At 27.8% G+C, this 26,154-nt stretch overlaps 1 protein-coding gene and 3 pseudogenes across 1 annotated transcript; 3 read left to right on the top strand and 1 right to left on the bottom strand.

The window, feature by feature from the left end:
• Nucleotides 1-323: 323 nt before the first annotated feature.
• LOC132937016 (uncharacterized) lies at nucleotides 324-12,516 on the bottom strand. The gene is given in 8 exon segments (XM_061003841.1): nucleotides 324-483; nucleotides 486-621; nucleotides 719-900; nucleotides 1,169-1,261; nucleotides 2,491-3,305; nucleotides 3,386-3,474; nucleotides 4,395-4,502; nucleotides 12,035-12,516. Coding segments are annotated over 6 exon segments (1,311 nt in total). The 5' UTR covers nucleotides 3,432-3,474; nucleotides 4,395-4,502; nucleotides 12,035-12,516; the 3' UTR covers nucleotides 324-444.
• LOC132937118 (WD repeat-containing protein 5-like) lies at nucleotides 4,134-10,357 on the top strand (annotated as a pseudogene).
• LOC132937109 (uncharacterized) lies at nucleotides 10,409-17,701 on the top strand (annotated as a pseudogene).
• On the top strand, nucleotides 12,713-24,361 carry LOC132937017 (uncharacterized; annotated as a pseudogene).
• Nucleotides 24,362-26,154: the final 1,793 nt, after the last annotated feature.

The raw sequence follows: 26,154 nt of genomic DNA, 5'->3' as shown, positions 1-26,154 counted from the left end.
CAACTCTAAGGGTAGACAATCAAATGCAAATTAATATTTTATGCTACCTACACTCAGTATATTGAAATCTGAATACTTATTAAATAAATATGGAATAAAAATATTATTGTACTGTAGCATATTATAATCTTTGTACAGATTTCTCAAATAATTAAGTGTGTATGAATATTTTTAACTATTATAATCAATTTACAACAATGTAATGTGGGTTTATGCTAAACTTTTTTATATTATATGTGAGTAATAAGACATCAGAAGATTTCTACTTCTTTTTAAACACAAAATAAAACAACATTAATTTATTTAATATGTCCCATTTTGTTTTTTGGTCAATACAAAAGTTAAATATAAACAACTAATTAATTAACTATTTTAAAAGTTTACATGGCTTCGGACAGTCGGCCGGCTTCCCCCGGGCCCGGCCAATTCCTAGCTGTTATGTTGTCACTTGCAAGGTCCACCTGCAGATTGGTATTGGTTTATAATTCTTTATCTTGCATTAACACAAATGTCTTTAACCGTGGTAACACTAGCGTGATGTCTTTCAACATGGCCATCGGTGTATCTCCGGGGTTCATTGACCGAATGAGTCCATTCTCTCTCAACACGGTCAACTGTTCACTGTTAAACATACCACCAACAAATTGTATTAACCTCATTCAATTAGTGATATACGAGTGGTAGAATGATTAAAAGTAGTCGGAGTAGAGATACTTACGAATTCCCAAATAATATTGTCGTTTTTAAGTAAGTGTGCAGGACGTGAGCGCATTTTGCAACATTGCACGAAGGCAACACCATCCAAACAACGTCCTTTAAGGTCACCATCCAATCCGAATATATACAAGGTTTGGCATTTATGCAGTGGATAGTTTTCCCTTCGAGTGCTGCCATTTGGATCTGTGTTAAAATATATAATTATTATTTATTTATATTTTTATTGAGTGTCTATTAATATGGACAGTTACATTTAAATACAAAATATTTATATGTAAAAATTAGTCAATACAATTATATTATTAGTAAATTAAAGTTGAATCTATATTAGTATCTCATGTTTAATCTCAAGATTTTATTTTATATAAAGGCTTGAAAAATAATATTATTTTATTCTAGGGCCCAATAAGTAATAACTTCAAGCAAACTTAAAATATTGAACATTATGAACCTTGTATGGAGTATTATTTGAATTATTTTCTTGTGCTTGAATTTGCGGAGTAGTTATTATTTGTTGTTGTTGTTGCTGCTTCTGTTGTTGTTGCTGTAGAAAAATTAAAAAAAAAATTTGGTAAAAACATACCTACGGTTAATAATTTATGAATTATAACAAAGTATCAAAAATCAATTGAGGTAAAATATTATCTTTACAAGTGAATATCTAATGTCTACAAAACTTGAACTTCAAACACTCTAAAAAAATTAATTTTAATTTCTGGAAGACTTTTTTTTATTATTAAAGGTTGGAAAATGTATGGGATTTCTTGAATTAAATTTTCAAATCATACATGTAAATAAAAAATTTATATGAATATCTAACTCAAAATATCATGGTGTAATATAATATATAATTTGTTACGGCAAATGTGTATAACGAACGTGTTAGGACAATGCCCAATTTCAATGAACAATATTAAAAATTATACACTTTGCCCAAGCAATGTACAGAATGAACGAAACACAGTGTGCAATTATTATAATTAAAAATATACAAAACATTTTTTGTTTTTTTTATGTAGAACAAATTTCTTTAACAATAAAGGTTGAGTTTGTTTACATTTTAGATTCTTATTGGAGCAATATATGTATTGTTTTTACAATGATGTATGTTTTTCATTTTTTTTTTTTTTCACTTGTGTTTAAAAATGCTTAAATTTTTGTCCACAGTATCTATTCTGAAAGGAAATCTAGTTGTTACTTAGGGGGGGGGGGGGGGGTCAAAAGTATCATTCCCAGTAGTTTTTAGAAGCGCCAGGAAAAAACAATACAAAAACTAAGAACAATGAATCTAATCGAAAATTTTTATTTAATTTTGTGTAACTCAAAAAGAACATCGTGGATACATCACATTTTTACTGAATGTTTATATAAGCATTTTCTATAAGCGATAACATTTTCAAAATATTTGGACTTGTTATGAGCGGTTTACCGACGTTTTAAGTTTCCAATTCGTTAAGTTTTATTTCTATAAATATCAATAAAATGTTATTCGTTGGGTTAAAAAGCATCCAAAAAAAGAATCTAAAAGGTATAATAACATTAAAAGAAACAAAAATCAAAAAAGTAAAGCTTTCAAACTACCTTTCCCATTTACATATTTATTTGTCAGGTTTAAAATATATAATTATTAATTGATGTATGTATTTATTTACAGTTTATACCTACTAAATATAAATGATATATTTTAATACATTGTGAAAGACACAGGCAAGCATATTTTTAAAGAACCAAAAATATAAAAGCAATTTAATAAACTGAGTACATAACATATACCATTTGGTTCTTCTTCACTTGCGTACTGTGTGGAATGATTGGTACTGTTGCTGTTGAAGTGTGAGAAATAGTATTTTTATCAGGGACTATTTTGAACCAGGAACCTGGTGGATTGGTCTGGAAAGACTTCTGATTAGTTGAGAGATGTGAATTAGCCATTTTAGTTGGCCAAATATCCTCAAAATGTGTTTCTGGTGGATACAAATTTTTGATATCATCAAGGCTGATCACTAAGCAAGAGTCACCAGCAAAAAACTCAGCTTTAACACCATGAATTTTCCAACAGAACCTGAGATAGGCCAAATTCCAATTTTCTAATTTTACAGCTCGTTGTATAAGATTTTCTGTATCTCCTTCAAAGTAGAATAAAGGCAAATATTTTTGGCCATTTTGAGTACAATATGGTACACAGGAGTAAGGGTCAGAGTCAATACGTACAAAACCGCATTTGTCTTTGTAACCTGAAGTAATGTTGCACTTTAATTTTTTATAACATATGTCTATGAATAAATAAAAGTTATGAATATCTTCTAAAAGGACGATATAATCTATTCCTGCCAAGAATTGAAAATCTTTCCCATTTCCATAATGTGTTTCGTTTATGTAATTTAATATCTTCGCCTCCGAATCAGTGATCACATAAGCTATCACTGGTGTGCATGAAGTATAAATATAAGAATGTATATTATGTAAATATTTTTTAAGTAGTTCATATTCAGCCATCCGAGTAGCTACAAATTTCAAATGTTTACCATTAACTAAACGCATTATATATGGTATGTGGTATCCTGCTATTGTTTTCCAAGAAAATCCATCTATATTGAACAGAAAACACATTAAATATAACTGTCTTCATATGAAATTTTAATACATGAATTAATTCTTGGTTGCTTACCTTTTATTATATTATCTAGATCTTTCTTCTTCATTTTATCAGCCATTACATTAATTTCAGGATCAATAGATATTTTTCAATACGTATTCCTGTAATTTAATTATAAAAATATCTATTTATTATTTTTTTTTATAAATTTGGCAAAATATTATCATTAAAAATCGAAATTATCAAAATAAATGTTTGTTACAAAGACTCAAATAACCTAGATACTTTAAATGTTTTAATGTTTTGTTGCTGAGAGCGGATAACTTCATAATAAAGAATTACTTTTTGTTTTTGATTATTCGTATGTAATGAAAAGATCTAAAATTTTGCTAAAGTACCAATTAGAAATATTGACAAAATTCAAAATAAAACATATTATATTAGGATTAATGATAGTGTTTTTTCAAGCTGGACGCTACAACAGTATGCATTTTCTCTGCAAGCTGGTTTAGCGCCTTCTTAATAACTTATTTTATAAATCCTTGAAACATTTTAAATGTATTATACTGCCAATTAACATAATATTTTCCTCTTAGTATTATGAATACTGAAAAAGTTATTTAAATAAGAATTATAATAATATAGTATTTAAAATAATAATTTTATGTTTCATTTTATCTTCAAAGTTTCTGTCACAAATTTTAGATAAATGGTCGACAGTCTGCAGTCTGATAATTCAAATAAAATTATAAAATATCATGAACTTGCCAAAATGCTATTCTAATATTTTTAAATGGTTTTAAAATTTTAATTGAGAAAGATGTTGACTAGTTTGAAGAGATTAGCTCATATAAGTAACTTAAATTACTAATGAATTGTTTCAAACTAATTGTGCTAAAGTGACTTGTAACATTAGTTTTTACTCAACAACATTCGTTATATGCATAGGTAAATTAATAAATGAAACTTAACAACATAAATGGTCGACACTCTGCAGTCTGATAATTCAAATTAGGACAGCATTTAGTATTTTATTTTATAAATTTGTATTTAATGTCTTAGGTGTTTTAGGAATACTCACTAGTTGTTTAAATAACGATCCATCGAATATAGAAGTTAGAATCAATATCTTTAGTGTATTTTGTAACACCTCACCAAAACCAAACAGCAATGTCAGTTGTAGATTATCCTGAAATTAAAAGGTATTATACTGTATAATGTATAAAATGTATTAAATTAACATGGCGGCTTAAATTAATATTTTTCCTTTTGAGAATGTTTCTTATAGGTAGGTACCATTTATACCTATGTAAATTTACATAATTCATATTATTACCTACTTCAAAATGCCTAACCAGTGTTATAAAAAGATAAACTCTGGTTTACAGTTTCTACCCATTAAGTTATACTTCATTCCATTCAGTATAATGCTTGCTCTATTTACCTAAACCTATTTTTGAACACTAACAGATAATTTATAAATATATTTTAATTAAGTATTCATTGATATCATTAAAGTAGTTTGGTTTATTCTATTTAAAAATAAATCACTTCGAAAAATTAAACTTATGTAGAATCAAAATAATATAGGCATTATATTATGTAAATTATGATAAAATATTGAAGTACAGATATAGACAATAGATATACTATGAGTACATTGTACCTACATAATAATATTATTATTATATCCTCAATCACAGACGTATATTATACGTAAAATGTATACAATTTAAATTGGTAACCAATTATACAATAAGTCCCTTAAAAGTAACGCGCTTAAGAAAATGTTTTTACGTATTTTAATAACTAAAAATTTCTAGACATTCCAGTCAGAAAAATGTTTATTTTGCTTTAGATCAATCCATAGTAATATATAATATATTATAGGGTTCTGCATATTATCAAAATGTGTTGGAACCATTAAACATCACATACAGAATATTCATAAAAATTATTTTATTGATCATAATTATAATACTATTCACCTATTTAAAAAACTTAAGATAAAGTGTCAATAATAAAGATGTATATCAACAAAATATACTTTAAATTGCAAAACAAGGGGTGACCATGATATTAATTTGAGACTTATTGAACGGAATACAGCATTAGTGCTGAATTATTATAAATCAGAAGTATAAAATTATTTAATCAACTTCCTACAAATATTAAATTAATTGAGAGTAATATTAAATTGAAATTAATGCTAAAAAAGTTTATGTGTGATAATTTTATTAATGTCTCATTATTATTATTATTATTACTATTGTTATGGTTGTTATTGCAATTGCATAATTATAAGCGAATTGTACTATTGTATTATATTATTAGCATAGTTTTTATCCCTGATATGCATAAAATGTAACCAATTATTATTGTTATAAACTCCCTACTTTCAACACAAACATCGCTTTTAGAGAGTAATTATCAACTTCTAACTTAAGATAATAATTAATATTAAAGTATGTACTACATAGAATTTTGAAATAAATAAATTATGCTAAACGGCGAATAGTAACGTATGCGAATTGTATTATTTCACAAATTTGAAGAAATAAATGATGGGAGTAACAAACACATGAACGACTGCTGATAGGTAACTCTAAAATATATTCACCACATGCAAATTAGAAAATTATTTAATGGTACGTATTTGATGGTACGTGTAAGAATGTATTAAGAAAACGTATGTATTTCACCTTTTCTATCTTATATATTATAAAAATCCCGTATCACGTCTTTGTCCGGAATAAACTCCAAAACTACTGGACCGATCTTGATGAAAACGAAGCACAAACAAATGGAGTTAATTCTAGAGGCTTCTAGACGAACGTTAATTTTGATGGTGGGCGTATCAGTTATCCAGGGTTGGATTTAAGGCACAGCGAAATATGTGGCTGCATAAAGCGTCGAATTTTTATAGAATGCCACATTTTTTTTGTACGCACCAAAACTGTATTCAAGGACGGATTTTCATAATTTGGCATAGGAGTGGAAAGTTGTTCAATCTGGTTATCAGAGGTTTTATTTTTTACACATTTGTTTTTGTATTGGTTAATGGTTACGTTTTTTTTTCATAACTTTTTATACAATCATTATCAACTGTCGAGGTGTTGACGTGAATTGCACAATTCTGCTAATGGTCCCTTAAACATGCTTTAGTATTTTAGTGGCCCATAATCACGAACTAAGATACAATGGACTGGATAAGACCATGAGGTTAGGTTAGGACGGGGAACCGATCCACTTAAGGTGTTGAGTAGTCTTGTGTGGTAGGTGGGGAAAATGGGGCAAGTACGACTCTAGTACTACCTATATTCATCGTATAAATCATAGACCTATTATAAACTTAACTTAGCTTATGAGCTCATGTAAGTTTTCTTTCATCAATTTTATATTCAAGTTTGTAATATCTGTGTTTTGTATTCAATTGTCTACATTATTTAACTAAAGGGTGGACATGAATGTTCTAAGAAACGTTATACTTAATAATATGCTCTGAGTCCACATTATAAACAAACTATACAATATAATATGCATTATATCAATGTAAAATTGTTTGGCCTTATAGGAACTCGATTGCAGATTGTTAATTATAGTACATATTCACCTCTTTAAGATTCATTACTTTTTCAAATAATAATTGCTAATATATTTATATTAATAAATTACTAAATTACATACCGCAGATATTGTAATTATTATGTTAATAATTACCATGTTGGAACTCATTTGACATTAGGTAATAATGAATCATGTTATTATTTTTTCACTAATATACATGGGGATCAGTGAAATGGTGTGATAAAAGATGTAGTATAGTTTGTTTATAACGTGTAAATAAGATAAAGCACTTAAAAAAAAGTTGTTGGAGCATCATTTTTTTGCGAACTGATAATGGACAACTCACCAAAATCTTACACTTTAATAAAATTATTGTATTTTTTAAATTAATGTAAAATTTATTTAGTTTCATAATGAATTAAAGTTAAGAACATTATCAGTTTTTGTACATTGGATTTATTTTCAATATATAAATTTTTCGGCAAGTTATGTAAAATCTTACAATTTAAAAAGGCACATTATCAAAGAAATTCCAAGTATTGTAAAAAAAATATAAACAAAGAAAATGTTTTTAGCTTTATGATTGATAATAGGTTAATTTACTCTAATGTTACAGCTAACAACCCAATATTGGTACTGCTGAAACCAAATTTTCTAAATTGTAAGTTTGTATGATATGAGAGACAAACACAATGAGTGTGTTATCCATAGTGAGTGATATAATCGGAATGGAATAAAAATATATTCTTTTTATGAGATTTAGTATAGTACCTGTTTGTTGTATCTAACTAAATAAATTATCTAAATATTTCAATTATTCAATTTTCTTCAAATATTATTATAGTAGTTTGTGTAATTATTAATTGTTTAATATTTTAAAAACGCCTAAGCTAAAAAAAAATATAATAATATAGAACAACTACAAGATTTAACACCAAAATCTTTCCAAGAACATTTGGATAGATTAATAATTACTTTTTTTTTCAAAGAACGCTCACCACCAGTTTTTCCTTTAACAATGAATTTATTCAAATTCTGATTTTTAGAATTTTTAAATATACTCAAAGACCATATTTTCAAATTCTCAATTATTTTTGTAACACTTAAGGAGTGTCCTGTGGTGATACAAACTTCTGTTTTTCAAATGAGAACCCTATTTTTTACTGTAAATTATTTACTGGATTTTTTTTGAAAATGTTGATGTACCTAATTCAAAATTTAAATCAGTAGTTTCTTAATTAATAAAATGTTTGTTAAAATATATATACATAAATATAATATAGACGTAAAATTGGATCCAGTATTTATTATACTTGGGCAAATTTTACAAATTATTATTGATCGATTAATATTAATGAATACAATACATTTCAAATCAACTTAGAACGCAAAAATAAATAACTCAAAACCTAATAGTACAAATTTTGATTTTGATAAGTACAAAATTTCAGAAAAATTATCTACTGTATAAATTATAGTTGAATAGGGGTTCTCATTTGAAAAACAGAAGTTTCTATCTCCACAAGACACTCCTTAAGTAGTACAAAAAATCTCAAGAATTTGAAATGTTCAATAATTCAAAAAATCAGATTTTTAATAACTATGTTCTTGAAAAAAAAAGGGATGAGCTTGCATGGTGAATCACCCTGTAAATTGTTTATTACCTATCTAATAATAATTGACTTTATATTTTAATTTGTTCTATACAAAAATATGTATTTTATTTCATTGTTGAATAATACATTAGAATTGAAAAGACTTAAAAAATTAAAATAACACATTAAATTTAATAAACCACTTGATTATTATTTTATTTTTTAGTCAAAATGTGTCAAGACACTTAAAGGCCACAGAAACTATGTTTTTTTATGTAATTTTAATCCACAATCAAATCTGATAGCTTTTGGATTTGTAAGTTTTAAAAATTTAGTAAAAATTTTAAATTTATTTGTAAACACCTATTGTTTTAATATAATTTGTTTATTTGTTTATTTTGATGAAAGTGTATAAATTTGGGAAGTAAAAAGTGGTAAGTGTCTGATAACACTTCCTGCCCATTCTGATCCAGTTAGTGTTGTTTGATTTACTAGAAATGGATCCCTTGTGGTTTCTAGTAATTACTATGGTTCATGGTAATTAAAAAAAAAAAATTCCTTAGTTCATTTATTTGCATTTTATACTTTTATTTGGTTTGTTTTTACTTTAGTTGTATTTGGGATACTGACAGTGCTCAATGTTTGAAAACACTTATCAACGATGAAAATTCACCCGTTTCATTTGTAAAATTCTCACCTAATTGAAAGTACATCTTGGCAGCTACTCTTGATAATACACTTAAATTATGGGATGATACGAAAGGCAAATGTCTAAAAACTTATGTTGGCCATAAAAATGAAAAAAATTGTACATTTGCAAATTTTTCTGTAACTGGTGGAAAGGCAAGTGTTACATGTTAATTATTAACTATTTAGTATATGCTTATTTTGTTTGTATGTATTATTGTAGTGGATTGTTTCTGGGTTTGAAGATAATATGATATATATTTGGAATTTACAATCTAAAGAAATTGTACAGAAATTAGAAGCTCATATAGGTAAACTTATTTTAAATTCATATTGAACTTTATATTTGTATGCTAATATATAGTTTTTGTCCGGTGCTATTTAAATTTTGCCATAATATATATTTTTATATCTAAGTCATACGCTGTTGTTTCTTTAGAACACTAATTTTAAAAATGTATTATTTTATCTACTCTTAAAAACAAAAATTATCTTTATAAGAAAGGTTTAATAAACAAATAAAATATTAATAATCTTTTTTTTGGAAAATAATATTATTTAATATGGTAATAACTTAGATTCATATATATGTTGACTCTTAGGTCTCATGTGATAAAAACAAAAACAATCATAACATAACCTCCAGTTCAGTACTAAACAAAATGATTGGTGCGGTTCATCGTGCTATTAAAAGGTTTAGTTTGAGACCATATATTTTAGTTTGACCCACTTTCAGTTCTTACTATTAAGTTTCATAATAGTTTGATTCACTCTAATCTTTAAACAAACAAAGCATAGGTATAGTCCTGAGCGTAAATTTGATATGTTATGTGCTTGTAAGTCAGAGACCGAGCGAGGGAAAAAGGTATTTTTAATTTAGTCATATTAAAGAGAGAGTAAGCTTAACAGTTTATTAGGAAGTGGTGAAAGTCATATATGCCTCTACTGTAGTTGGAGAGGGTAAAATAAACATTTAGTATAGAACCAGTAAACACTATCTAACTTGTTATTGTTTTTCAGATGTAGTTTTGTGTACTTCATGTCATCCAACAGCAAATATAATTGCTTCAGGAGTCTTAGAAAATGACAAGACAATACAACTATGAAAAAGTGATACTTAAAGTTTAATTTAGAACTTGAATATTATTTTGTATATTTTGTATATAGGGAATCATAGGCGGTCCCAGGATTTCACTTCAGGTGCAGCATAGCTGGCTAATTTCTTAATGTTATGGGTATCAGGAATATGTATGAAGTTAGATTTACTGAGTATCGATGAACCATAATTTATTTTAGACTATTATATATAATTGTTGAAACTAGTAAACTAGTAATTTCCTTTCTTCTGAACTTGGTTTTTCTTCATATGATAATTATAGATGTGATCGTGACTATATATAAATACCGCTGTTAGCCTAGGGCCTTCCTTCCCTTAATCCTGGCTTGATCATCAAAACTACGAGCTAACAACTATCCAGAGTTGGGTAAATTACTTTTGATAAGAAACACAATTGCGTTACTCATTACATTAAATATTTTTATTTCAATTACATTCGCGTGAACTGACATTATTTTTATCATGTTATGTCATTTTTATCAAAATTTAATGATAAATTCAGTTTATAATGAATATAATATGTAGTAGGTAGGTATACTATTGATTATTTTATTATATACTAATAATCACTTATCAGAATCCTTTTATAGTTGTATAAAATTTTCAAGCTTTCTGAAAAATTGTATCTTTATAATATTATACAACAAAAAATTAATATATTTTAAAAATTATATCATGTATGAAAAAGAATAACTATAAACCTAAGGTGAAAATGTCAAGTATCTATATAGTTATTAACTTTTAAGATACACCAAATGTATAAAAAATCATGTCGAAAACTGATTTTATATAAAAATTCCAATGTTTCTGGATTGTTAAGAAAAATAATACAAATTTTGCTTTTGACAATGCCGTCCGTAATAATTTGTAATGGTCTATAAATACTTTCATCAGCTGCTTTTCTCATTCCTGAATTTTAAATAATTTTTCGAGATAAATTCATGGTTCTTTGTGATCATGTAACTCACATGAAAAAATAATTGTAGAATTTTCAGTTTTGAAAGACAACCGACAACCACGAGTGTACAACATCATTTTACGCCCTCATTAATATCTTTATCATTATGAATGGTTAACACAACTAAGTCACTGCCTATTTCCCTTTAAATCATTTCTAAATTATTCTATATCTTAACACAGCAAATAAAAAGCGCATACTTCATAGAATAATAGGTACTAATTTTACATGATATAAAAATAAAATTTAAGTACTGTCAAATTCATTGATACTCTAGTCCTTATTAATCTAAACTTTTACTGATATCAGAGTTAAAAGAGTATTCGGATTATGGTAGACTGTATCTCCAAAAAAACCAAACTTTGGCTATTTTCGAAGGTATTTTTTTTTTGACAGTGCACTAGTGCAGTTATATTTAAGTACCTATACAGTAACATCATAACTCACTTTCTTATAATTTCTACAAAAAATAATTTCATTAAATAAAATATTATTATACTTGTAATATAGGTACATTATGATCTATAAAATTAAAGAGTATTAAAAAAATAATTAGTATGCCAATGCTTGCATTTTAAGCAGGAAGGGATGTTAGTGTTTTACTAACGTTTAAATTAACTTTATTTATTGACCATTTTTGTATATAATACTTTTATTTACCCAACTGCAGTTTGACCATTTAATTTAATTAAAAACTAAAAAATGCAATTTGACTATCCCCACCACAATAAAAGCAATTACTGATCAGTGATCACTGATGACGATATAAAAATTAAAAATTAAAAACAGTAGGTTACCTCTCTGCTAGGGTGGCCGACCTCAGTAGATGTTGAGTGTACTTCATCATTGAGTAAGTCACAGCAATGTGTGTTAAATTTGAGTCCAATAATGATGAATCATTGTCAATGATTCATTGACACGATTAAAGAATTAATTTTATCTTTAATCGTGTTAGAAGACGGCTGCTTTGGGTGTAATAGCGTAACGAAAATATGTAATACGAGTCACGTAATTTCGTTAGAATTGTGTCCAGGAATGAAAATGTAATGGAAATTACATTGGAATTAGGATAATTAATTTCTATAAGTTATGATATAACTCGTAAATTATGAGTACCTACCTTAGTACTTTATAAATGGAAAGGCTATGCCAATTTAATTATCTGCAAACGAAGACTGAAAATTTCAACGTGGAAATTCATAAATAGAATATTTGTATTACGTTATGAAGTTTTTAGTATAGGTTTCCATTTAAAAATCAAAAGTTGATGGAAGTTCAAACAAAAAAGAATAATGTCATTTATCACTTACCAGTTATCAGTCAAATAAGAATCGTAGATTTGTTTTTGTTTTAAAAACGTTTTGGTTGTTATCATGGATAAAGATACTAGTATCTTTAGCCGTGATTGTTATCAGGAGTTTTTTTTATCACCTGCAGTCTCCTGTCGTGTTCACGGAATATTTATTATATTTTACTATTTACTAGTTTTCTTCATATCTACCATAATGTATTGATATACTTACTAGAGCGGCCGAATACACCAAATAAAACTATGCCTATTGTAGGCATAATGAATACATCACTCAAGTAGGAAGTCACTAGGAGCAGTAGGAACCAGGCAGTGTAAGTGGAAGTTATATCATTATGGTTGTGTGCGAATTGCGATATTATTATTGTACATTGACAGGAAAGTAGGTACCTATTACTGAGTACAAACTCTAAGAGTCTAGTAGACGTTGTTGTAGGCCGTTGGTGAATTGGATGCCTATACATGTATAAGTAATCAATGCTAATACCTAACCTAAAATTTGTAATAACAATATTATTATTTATCGTGTGTGACCAGCGTTCGATTTCAACAAGTTACATAACATTAACATCGGGTTATTTTATAATTTATTAAAGTTGAGCCACTGCTATTTCTTCTTCTACTGTTACTATTGCTAATTCGACAACACATTCTTACAAATAATTAAACAACTATATTATATCAATGACGCAACGGCTAAAAAATGGTAAATTCATGGGTACTTATAGGTACCCATGAGCTGTACCACCGTTGTCCATCATAATTGGTTTATTCTGTGTACCTATCTATAGTAATAATTGTTTTATTTCATTTGCAGACAACCGCAAACTTGTTGTTGAAATTTGATATATACCTTGGCTCTAGTTGGCTTCTTCACCATGATGTCTTTAATGTACAACATCTGAATGCAGGTGAGTTGTAAACAAAAACATACACAATATATTTAATGTGTTAACAATTAATCATAAAATATATTGATATTTTTAAAATACTTATTAAATACACCTTCAATATTATCAATACATAGTCAATAATATTTAATTGTTAATAAATTGGGCCATTATTCCTGAAACCTTAATACATCAATACAATATAAACATATCATGGAATACTAATTTATTATTATTATTATTATTATATTACTGAAATTGTTTACAGTGTCACACAACAAAGAACTTTGACAGGACCGTTAGAGATTAATTAAAAGTTATCTGGCATATCAAAACTTTTTAAAGATCAAATCTTTGGGCCTGAAGGTCTGTTCTAACATAATAATACTTTATATTATAAAACATTGCATTATGGCCATATTGTTAAAATTGTTGATAATGAAATAGTTCCTGTTGTGGAATTTGGAAAAGTTTGTGGTAAGTTAATTTGTTTTATAAATACTTGATAATATCACTTATTGAAAATATAATTTTTCCAGTTTTAACTAAATTTTTGTGCCAAACATCATATTAACATGTTGTAAATAATTTTTGTACTAAACCCAATGTATATTATTCTATAAATGCCAATTTCTGGTTTTAGTTTGATTTATTTGTATTAGATTGATTATACAAAGAATATATTTGTGGACTTAATTATGGAAAAAACAAAATTTTTATATGTAGCTGTTGCGTATTATGGTTATTTAAAAGTGAATTTAAATCCCGATCATAATAGTTTGTTTTAAAATAAATCACTGATAGCATACATTTTTTACACAATATTTGTTTTTATTTTTTTATAATAGGCAAAGTGAGCAATAAGTTTCATTGGCTGAAGTTATTAATGGTGTACGTCCTAAATTACCAAATGTAGTTGTAATTGCTTCTGATGGTTCTATTGGTACTATTGGTACTATGGTATTGGACAGAGTGGTACAAACTATAATTTACACGATGGAGTTTATACATTACATATTTGCTGATGATAATAAAAGGTAATAAATATTTTTTTCCTGTATTTTATCAACAAACATCTTAAATATTTGTTAGTTTTTTTAATTGTTTTGATTAATTGTATTTGATAATGACAAACGACTAAAATATGTTTCATAACAAATAACAGATGAGATATTCTAGATCAGTGTTTCCCAACCTTTTTTTACTCAACGCCCCTTTTAGATTTTTAAAATCACACACCGCCCCCCCCCCCCTTCCCCAATCAATTTTTTAAAATGATAAACGTTTTATTTTTTAATAAGCTATTTAATTTAAGACAAAATATCATTAACATTTTAACGCTACAATTTAGTTAATTTTAAATTTAAATACCTACTAATAATTAATAATTATATAATTTGATTTCGAATTCGCTAATATAAAATTATAATACAAAAAATACTTATGTGACTAATGACTGCCATGAGGTTGATGTTTTCCTGCTAACGAAATGATATCTGGTTCAATAGATGTCAGCATTAGTCTTAAATCTCCACATAACATTGTCGGAATCGGCTAATCATTAGCCGCTAATCGTAATCTATACGATAACTTCGATAATAACGTCAAGTACCTGTCAAGATAATTTTTTTGATATTATTTAAGTGTCTATAAATATTATACCTACATAATTGTGTTGATTACATTAGGTATTTTATTCTACGTAGTTATACATTTCATTACAATCAGTTATAAACAAAAAAAATTTAAATGATAGATGAGCGCCCCCTTTAGCGCCCCCCTCATAAAAACGCCCCCTTCAAAATAAAAAATGCCCACAAGGGGGCGGTAGCGCCCACGTTGGGAATCACTGTTCTAGATCCTTAGTGTTCCGTGTACCAGTCTTCTGTTCTTCAAATGTTTATTTCATCAGAGATAATTGGTTGAAGAATGAGGAAAAGTGACTACATAAATTACTTTACTAGTCGTGTTTTTAAATTAATTTTCTGTTTACTGATCTTCTATATTGCCAAGAACTTTTAAATCTGGATCAACGTCTTCAGATTTTTATTTTTGGTAGACCATGATTTTTATGCTGTAATTCAAAATGTTATTATCAACACTAAATCTGGTCCATCATACACATCTGCTTCTGCTTATGTATTTCCAAACAATTCAACCCTGACAATCTTATTGCTGATCACAGCACCAGGCGCCACCATTTTAAATTTTTCGTTTATATCAGGAGACAATATAATATCTCAATCAGCAAAACACATTTTGGATTTTGGATTTTATTTTAGTGATGTTTATCTTTGACAAGAGCTCCTCCTTTAAGATTTCTCTCAAAAATATTTTTTTACAATGTTCAAATTTTCCCTTAGTCCTTTTATTCTCAAAGTATGTATTCCAATTTTTCCAGAAACCATCATTTGAAATAGCCATAGCAGGAAAATTGTTGACATCCATTGACCCGATATCCATTATGCTTTTAGATGGTTTATTGAAAATTGCAAAACGTACATTACTACAATATATCAAAATTCATCATCTCATCGTCATCTTTATCTCAAATTAAACATTCACAATCATTTTTGGTTTATCCAATTTTGTTTAACAGATGAATACAATCAAAAAACACGGAAACTGTAATCCAAGAGAGAACTGGTTTATTATTTTTGTTTTTCACGTAAATAAGGCATACTCGACAAGTATTAAATGTCATCAAATCGATTTCCTTGAAAAAAAATTTTAGATTATATTATTTGTTAATAGAATAAGTACGGGCAGAGCATATTCTAGAGTTATCTTGAAAAACTACCTTCTTGCCCATGCTCATATTTTAATCTAATTAATTTAATTGTCCCTTAAATAAGAACTTACAATATTAAGGTGAATAGAACTAAATTTGGGTTTTTTGCTGTTAAGTGCGATTCCCAATGTTTAAAACACTCTTCCTACTCACCAATTTTTGAAACTTTAGAGCTCAGAATTAAGCAGATATTTGTTTCAGTCTTAAAATATTGAATGGTATTATTAAGGTATTCTTTATTACATTTAACTCTTTAGTCCTTGGTTGTTAAACTAGCCAATTAAATAATGTAGTGTATGTAGAATTTTGTTGTAATTCTATCTCTCAAATTGCTGTGATAGTTCTATTAATTTGTCTTGTTAACAGGTTTAATGTTGATTTGTTCTGTAATAATAATAATTAATAATTAACAAGTCATATTGTATTTATTAAGTATATCTTATATTTCACACATTATTATAATGGTTTATATAATAATGTTTTATGTTATGTCTATGTTTGATGTATTACCAATCAATCATTGTCATTTTATTTTTCACTTTAAATAAATAAGTTTATGGTTGTAGTGTATTATGTAATAGTTATAACTTATAAGTAATTATACTGATACACATTACATTTTACTTTAATACAATTTACATGTTTCTGGATTACAATGGAACCTTAGTATCTTGAGCTCATGTAACTCGAAGTTATTGTTTTTGTTTGTAATCTATTATAGTAAAACATTTAAAAAATATTTTTAGAAAATGGTTACACGAACGATTCATCAAATCTTGTTACGGTTCAACAAATAGATTTAAAGGTTTTGGTAGAAAATAGCTGCCACATGAAAATTAAGATCAATCAAATGCTTATTGTCGTGAAAAAAATGCACGACAAACTTAATCAATGTTTTACTCCCATTAAATCCTCATCAGGCGATAAAAATATTAAAATTAGATCATACTTTCCGTTGAAAGATGAAACGCAACTCGATTATGTAGATACAATGATAATAGAAAATTCAACTGATTTAAAAATCAGTTGGTTAGTTAAACTTGAATTTGTCACTAATTTATTTAAAACACTAATGGTCATCAACTTAAAAATTAATGTTATGTTATAGATGAATGAACTGTTGATAATTGGTGGTGATGATATTCGTTCAAAAACTTATAATGCTATGAAATACATCTTTTCAAACAAATTGGTCACATTGAAAACTTATGCAGGAATGAGCAAAGATAAAAAGGCATTAAAAAATGATCAAATCCATGATATAATTCTAGGTAAATAAAATTTAATAAATTCAATATAACTATTATAAACTGTGGAGTTTATGTAAACATTGACTCAAGCCATAAAAAAAAAATGTTTAGTAAGAAGCACTTGTTCGCAAGAAACTACCAACTTAGATATAATCTAACATATAATGTCATGGTTTAAGCATGCCATTGACAGGTATAGGAACGAATATAAACGCCATGTCTGAAAATGACATTAATAAACCTAAACTTTAACTAATCATTATTTATAACTATATTCATTATTGAAAAGACTTATTATTATAAAATAATGTATAACTTAAATAAATTTGCATATATACCATTTATAGTTATTTAATACTAGCTGATCCTGTGCACTTTGTTGCCCGTTAAATGTACCAACTCTATATGACTCAAACTTTGTTCAATTCGTTATTTAATGTTCGGTGTACGGTGTTCAAAATTTATCTTAACTTTTCTGATGCCTGGAATAAAAATTCTGATTCGCAGCAGTATATCATCAGGTAGGCAATCTACCTGCGGTAGAACGCGGACCCAGTGCGGTTTGTACGTAAGTGTATGATTTAACTCTAAAGTATCAAAGTTATACCAAGTTTATTTTGATTTAATACGGCGGATTAATGTAATCAATTAATACATAGTCCTAACCTAACCTAAACGTACTAAATTACGACGAATAAAAACCAAATTTAACTCTTTTTAAATTAGCCTATCTTCTTCACAGAGATCTGCACACAAACGTATATATTTTAATATAGGCTATAGCTGATCCTGCACACTTTGTGGCCCGTAAAAAATTACAACTCTTAAACAAATTGTGATTGTTCGACTCCTTTTCGGTGTAACTCACTACAGTAAGTGCAACTCAGCCACCCTGGTAGGCAATGTGTGAAAATTCGATATGATGCATGCTTGTACCTGATCTGCCCGATTAACCAATAGCAACCAATAATAAATAAATACTATTTCTATTAATTATTTCTCCTATAAACAATAGCAATCATTTATAAAAAAATATTTCCATCATAAATCTCAAAATCCCTGTTTGAGCACTTCTATTAATTGAATGTAGCGTGATGTTATATAACCTATGACCTTCCTCAATGAATGGACTATCCAACAAAAAAATAATTTTTAAATTCGAACCAGTATAGCCACTTACAGCCTCCTTTAAGCCCATTCCAGCCCCTTACAGCCCTTTTTTAGTAATAAAAAGTAGCCTATGTTTTTTCTCAATATCTAAACTATCTATGTAACAAATTTCATTTAAATCGGTTCTGTAGTTTCGGAGCCTATTCAATACAAACAATCAAATCTTTCCTCTTTAAAATATTAGTATAGATTTATAAAAAATTATAATTATAATTTTTATCACCACCATTGCTTATGATTGAATGTATTATTATTTTCTCTAAATTTCTTATTATTATTCATAATGTTTGTTTATAATTTCAACTTCATTGGTAATCACTAATCATTATAGCTGATAGTGAACAGGTGGTCTATAAGTATCCAAAAGTTAGTCTATTGGTTTTCAAAAATTATTTCAAAGGCTTTTGGAACTTGTTCATGAAGTAAAGTCCTCAAAAGTTTGTATGTTTCACATTGCTTATCTTTAGATTTAATTTAAACTAAATTTTTTCTCTAGGCACGATCAACATACCAAGTGAAGTATAATCTATGTTTTGGACATTTCATTTCAACAATCCATGCATTGAAAAAACTTTCAGCCATATCGGAAATGAATACATTGGGCTGCGATTGTCCTGATAATGGTTTTATTTTAGAATAAAATATTGTCAGTACTGCCTCATTGATACGATAACTAATCATAAAGGCACATGGAAAACCTTCTCTCATATCGTCAAGTACTAAGAGTGTTGTTAAATTAAAGTGATAGGAATTCATACCATGAGTTTCATCTATACAAATTACATCATGTCAATAATTTCCCAGCATAGACTGTTGATAATAAATTATTCATTATAATTAACAAGAAATCATCTTTTTTTAGTTTGAAAATTGTTGATCTAACGCATCTTGTTGCTTATAGTTTGTAACGTTAAATTTGTCAACTTTTTTTAAATTTGGAACCCAACTTTCAACACTTATTGCATCATTTGCATGTAATATAGCTTTATTATTTATATTATAAGATGTTTAAATATTATGTAAATCTTTCTTTGTTAAGAGATATATTCTTTCTAAAGAATTATTTGAAATATTATCATGAATTTCTTTTAAAAGATGTTCAAAAGGTATATTCTGAGATAGCTTACACGCTATGTTGTCTCGAACATCCTTATTTAATGGTAAATGCCCTAAATCATTATCATGGCCTTTATGATTTGCTATAAGCATAACTACACATTTTTTACTCAATTTACATTTAGTCACATCAATTATTATCAGTTACAAAAATTATGTTGTTTCTCTCTGTTATATGGTTATTATATGATCGCCTAGCATTCTAGCGCCTAGCGGAGTGGAATGCGCTGCCCATTAGTTTATATTTGTCTATGCTTAGTGCCTACTGATAATAATATATACTAGAATATTATAAAAAGGAAAGATTTGTTTGTTTGTAACGAATTAACTCAAAAACCGATTTCAAAAATTCTTTCACCAATAGAAAGCTACATTCTTTGTGAGTGTCATAGGTTTAGATTTAGTTCGATAAATAAAATGGATACCATAAGTTTGTATACATTGGTATAATGGGAAATAATTAAAATGAATCGGTGTACTAAGGCATGCTTATGCCATCACAAATTAAGAAATCGGCACCAAGGTGTATTGATAAGGTGTCGTCACTCTGAACCCCATACATTCTTGATTGAAAATATTACCACAGTTCTTATGTCACCAGAGCTATGCTTCCTGTCCCATGAAGGCCTGTGTATTCATACTATTAAATGCAAAATGTCCTAAAACTTAAAAATTAAAATACTATTTTTTTTAGAGTTTTCTTGTTTTTAGCAACTAGCTCAATTTTTTTTTTTTACAAGTGCATAATCATTCTTGTTTTGACATAATGCGATATGATTTATTTGTTTAATATTTGACTATATATTGAGCAACCAACCTTTGTCAAAAATGTTGTTGATATATTTCTTCAATAACTATAAATTATATTTGAAAAATAAAGAGTTAAAATGTTTATAAGGTTTTTAAATTGAAATGCAACATTAAAAACATGATATTTTACTAGGAAAGCTAGTTATTTATATTTAGATATTCTACAGTATAATCTAGTGTTTCTCAATTTTTTTTGTCATAAGACTCCCTAAAATCAATGTAAAACTGTCAAGGCCCCCTTAATCAAAATTATTAATTGTTTTTTCTAAATTAGCTATATACTAAAATTACATGTACTATTTAACACAGGTAGTTTATTAAAATGTATAATAAATTATTATATTATAAAATCGAAGGTGATAGTTACAACCGAATAGTAAATGATTATAAAAAAGTATTAAAAATATATACATTTTGGTAGCACATAGGTAATATGAATACTAGTATAAGCCTCAATATCTACATATTATGAATTGTATTTAGGATCAATATAATGATTAATAATTTTTAATTATTATTTGTTAATTCTTACACTTTGAAAGGATTATGTATGATAATTTAGTGAATTAACTCTTACATTTTTTATATTTTTTTTTTTTTGTAATAGAAAATTTAAACATGACATTATTTAATAAAATTAATAAAAATATTATTTTGAAAAAAAGAAATATTTAAATACTTGTAGACAAATAATTTAGAACATAAATGTCACTAACATATTATAACATTTTGAATTTTATTCCTTAAATCATAATTTTTTTTTAAATTTTCTATGGATTTAACGTATAATAATGTTCAATTATCGGCCTCTATAGCGCTGGGACATATGACTGTCAGTAGTAAAATTCTCAAACAAGTGACGACACCTATCAATGAACGTTGATCGGCACGTACTTACGCCCCGTGGAAGATAAGGTATGAAAATAATTTTATCCATGACAAATCCATCAATAGGCACCATAGACCTTATACTCATAGACGGAGCATGGTAGTAGTGAGAGTAAGGTGCGCTGAACTTGTCTTTCCAATAATTGTGCGCATGCGCGAGATAAACCAGGTTGTGTTCATATAGTACAATAAAATTTATTGTATTGTAATAAAGAATGTATCAAAGACATTAATATGCTATGTATAATACTTATAGTTGTCTATCTAACCGTTTTAACAGTTTAACCGTGTTCAGATTTTGATAAATTGTAAAATAATACTGCAATATACCTATAGTATAATTTATAGAGTTGTATAATATTATATGGTTTGTGTTAAAAACATATGTTTTTGTCGCAAGGAATGGCATCACTGCTGGAACGTTACCAACGTTTACGATCGTCGAGCAACAACTGGAATCTTCATTCATTCGATTTGTGTATTTTGAAGTGCATTTTGGTATTACTTTGTGTCACCTACAACTCATACTACACCCACAGACAACTTCGAATCAGGTAAGGCATTTAATTTAACATTTTATACTGATCGCGGATATTAAATCATATGTGTATTTTGCATACAATTATATTGTACGGTGTGTTTGATCAAGTTCTCGAATACACGATCTCACGAGCCCTCCGAACATCTGCACCCAATAGCGTAATTTTATCATTTTAACATACGATTTTAATAAAACCATCTACAAGAGTCGTTTTTGTATTTTTCGTATTTATTTTACGTCATTACAGTATCCTTTTCGTTTCGCGTCTTTGTTATGTGAGACATATATATGTAGTATGGTGAACAAACTATTGAAACCGTTAATAAAACAATGCAAGATTTAAGAACCAATCGAAGGACATTTCTTTATAGCCAGTTAGATTCTTTGGATTGGATGTTATTTTATAATATTTCCTTCATTTTTTAAATTTTTATTACAGATTTGATTTACATGAGGTTTTTTGTAAATTGTAGATAATTTTCAAATTAGAACGTGGGATACGTAGTTACATACAACTAACTCTTCTGTCGATCCCAGAAAACTTGACTGTAAAATAAAAATACCACTGAACTCTATGGAAGGCACGTTGTATATAATTCCTGACGTGTTGAAAATGTCCCTTTATCGAGGGCCGCCATTTTTATTCCGTGAGTGTCCTTATCGATGATTTGTCATGGATAGAATTAATTATCTACCAAATATCATTGATATACCGGTGGTATCCCCGGTTAATATCTTTTAACCGAGGTTGGTATCTTTACTTTTTATGTACTATCCCAGATAATTTTTATTGTATATTCCATGAGATAAATCAAAATGGCAGTATATTACGGTGGGAGTGTGGCACAGGTTTTTTCCCAATGCGTTTTCCATAGTATTCAGTTATGAACGTTTTCAATTAGGTATAACTTTACAATTAATTCTGACTGTCAAATTCTGACTTCGTCGTCGTTACGAGGTACGTTTTACGATAAACATTATATCGATTATTTTAATTTTATAAATAAAATAAAATATAGTTACCCAGTTTCCCGTCCCTGTTGTAAACCAATCCTAGTATAGGTATAAAAAAAAATAAATCAGATTGATTATTATTATTACTTTCTTGGACGATCTATCAAATATTTGTCACCCTTTACAAGAACTTGATCTAGTTAGGTTATTTGGTTTCCATAATTTAAATTTATTATGAATCTAAAAAGATTACATAATAACCTATACATATTATCATATTTTAAAAATGATAAAATATATTTATTTTTATTATGTGATAATTATAACTATTTATAACTATACATTTACTTAGTAAAAATTATTAATTAAATTATTATTATTTTTATTTATTTGTTTAGTGACTATGATGGCCAACCAAGATTATAAAAATATGCTGGCCAGTTTCCTAACTATCGACTTGAAAACATTATTGGGGCCTTTTGGTCGAAGTATAGCAGGACGAAAATGTGAATTAAAAGATCGGGCACTTGAATTATTAAGAACTAGATCACCTGGCTTTAACCACGCGGAATTTTTATCAAAAATAAATGAAATATATCGTTCCATGCCAATAGTTATGCCTAATAATAATGCTATTATGAACCACTGCTTATTACAAACCCAACAGAGACAAATGACAGGGCAGATACAGGCCCCACAACAAAGAATGTACCAACCTGCCCCACAATATCGTCAACAGCCAATGCATATGAACCGATGTGAATCACCACAGGTTATGCCCCAAATTCAAAGAGTCATTTATAGTAATTCCGTCGGAGTAAATACTATAGCTAACAATAACATTCAATATACATCAGGGAGTTATCAGCCTTCTGGACCTCGTTCTATTACGTCATCTCATTTGTCTTCAAGTCAACAAATGAATGTGATGTCACAAGATGCATTGGAATATGATATTCACGGAATGACAGTTGGAAATAATTCATATACTCCATCCAATGAAACTGTTGCCTAAATCAAGTTCAATAAGTTACAATTTTATGAGATAATCAACGTAGTTCATAAGCCAACTTTTCAAGCTGGTACAGACAGATGCACATTACAAAACTTTCATATTGGAAGCTATATATTTTATTATTTATTTATTTACATTCTTACAATACATATCTTACTACAGTCTTTTAGAGTTGGACTAGAAACAACTTCCAAAAGATAGTTATCTATGTCTATAATATCGTACAAACAAGGATTATTACATGTACGGCACATCCATGCTCGCTTCTTCGCATTCATCAAAATAAATGTGCTAATATCAAAACATTGTAAGTGATCGCAGTGGATTGATTTTGCTGGTATTTTCATTCTCATTTTTCCAATGGGCACATCAAGGAAAATCTATAAGAAGTTGTGGCCAAATCTGGATTGAAATCTACTAGTTTTTCATTAATATAGTATCTATATTAATTAAAAGTTAGCAGATTTCTATCCAGGTTTGACCACAACTTCTTATAGATTTTCCTTGGTGTGCCCATTGGAAAAATTAGAATAAAAATACCAGCAAAATCAATCCACTGCGATCACTTACAATGTTTTGATATTAGCACTTTTATTTTAATGAATGCGAAGAAGCGAGCATGGATGCGCCGATCATGTAATAAGCCTTGTTTGTACGATATTATAGACATAGAAAACTATCTTTTGGAAGTTGTTTCTAGTCCAACTCTAAAAGACTGTAGTAATATATGTACTGTAAAAATGTTAATAAATAAAATTAATGGAAGAACCACCAAAGGAAAAATATAAACAGGAAAATGAGGCACAGGCTGCTGATGCTATACAACCAGTTGCCATAGTTGATTCAAAACCACAAGCTCAAGTACAGCCGCAACAAGCTGTTACCAGTTCTGAGCAAGGAGTAGTAATTGAAATAGACAGTCCATCCTGTCCTTCAAGTCCTATCTCTACAACCGAAGCTTCCTAATTTTTATTATTATTGTAATTAAATTAATTTTAAGATACATTGATTTTTAACATTTTTATTATGTATAAGTTTTGCATGTATAGCATATGGTATGATACGGTATCCTATAAGATAAAATAAATTCTTAACATTTTATATTCAATAAATATAAAAATAATAATATAATAATATTCTTTATTTTTTTTTTAAATTATTTAATTATTGATTATTTTAACACAATTTTAATTAAATTTAGTGAAAACACACGATCTTTAAACTACTACATATGTCAGAGGTCTCAAACTTAAATTACCAACGGGCCTAAATATTAATTATACGTCAAAGGTATGAGGGCAAATCACTTTTTTAGTTAGAGTCAGATACTATTATTATGATATTACTGTATATAATACTAGGTATTACAAATCACATATTTGTTTTTATTTAAAAAAAAATTTTATTTTTGAAGATATAAATGTTTATTGTGGGCCATAATTTTGAGATCACTGACCTACGTAATGTTTGGCCGGGCCGGATAAAATATATTCTATCTCAAGATAGAATACTTCGAACAGCGACCGGTTTCCGTCCCGCAGTATATATCTTCTTTATGATGGCATAATTTGTGCCCTGTGTAATTGGAAAAAAATTGCAGAACCGGTATTTTTTACTTTGAGACAGAGATAAATTACAATATTATTCTGATAACCATAGTATTTTACTAAAATTATCAAGTACTTTTTTCACTTAAAATTCTTTCATTCGTTTGTACTTAACCTAATCTAAAAGATATTATAAATATCAAATAACTAATAATAGGCGATAGTGAAATAGTTTGACAGGTAAAATAATAAGTGCTTTTTAGGATCAAATTTAATATTATTCCTTGACATTTAAGTTCTATATGCTTATCATCATACATTAATATATTATGGGTGACAATTTGACCTAGATTTCTTACCAAAACTTATAATTTATTTGCTTGATATATTTTAATTTATATAGTGAATTTAATGACTTATTTTGTAGACATCTGTCACCTATATACATATTTTTTTGTTTGATACTAATTTCTAAGTAGACAGTTTTCATTCAATATTGTTTTATTGTCCATGCAATGATTAATCAGTATGTTTATGGAGTAGATACCAATTTATCTTCTCTACGAGAAGAGTGAAAAATGTTATTGTGTAAATGTGGCTACTGGTTAGACAAACTGTAGAATAATTGTAAGACAT

Source organism: Metopolophium dirhodum, chromosome 1 (assembly GCF_019925205.1).
Source record: "Metopolophium dirhodum isolate CAU chromosome 1, ASM1992520v1, whole genome shotgun sequence".
In the NCBI taxonomy this organism is placed as follows: domain Eukaryota; kingdom Metazoa; phylum Arthropoda; class Insecta; order Hemiptera; family Aphididae; genus Metopolophium; species Metopolophium dirhodum.
This window is presented reverse-complemented; position numbering and strand designations above follow the sequence as displayed.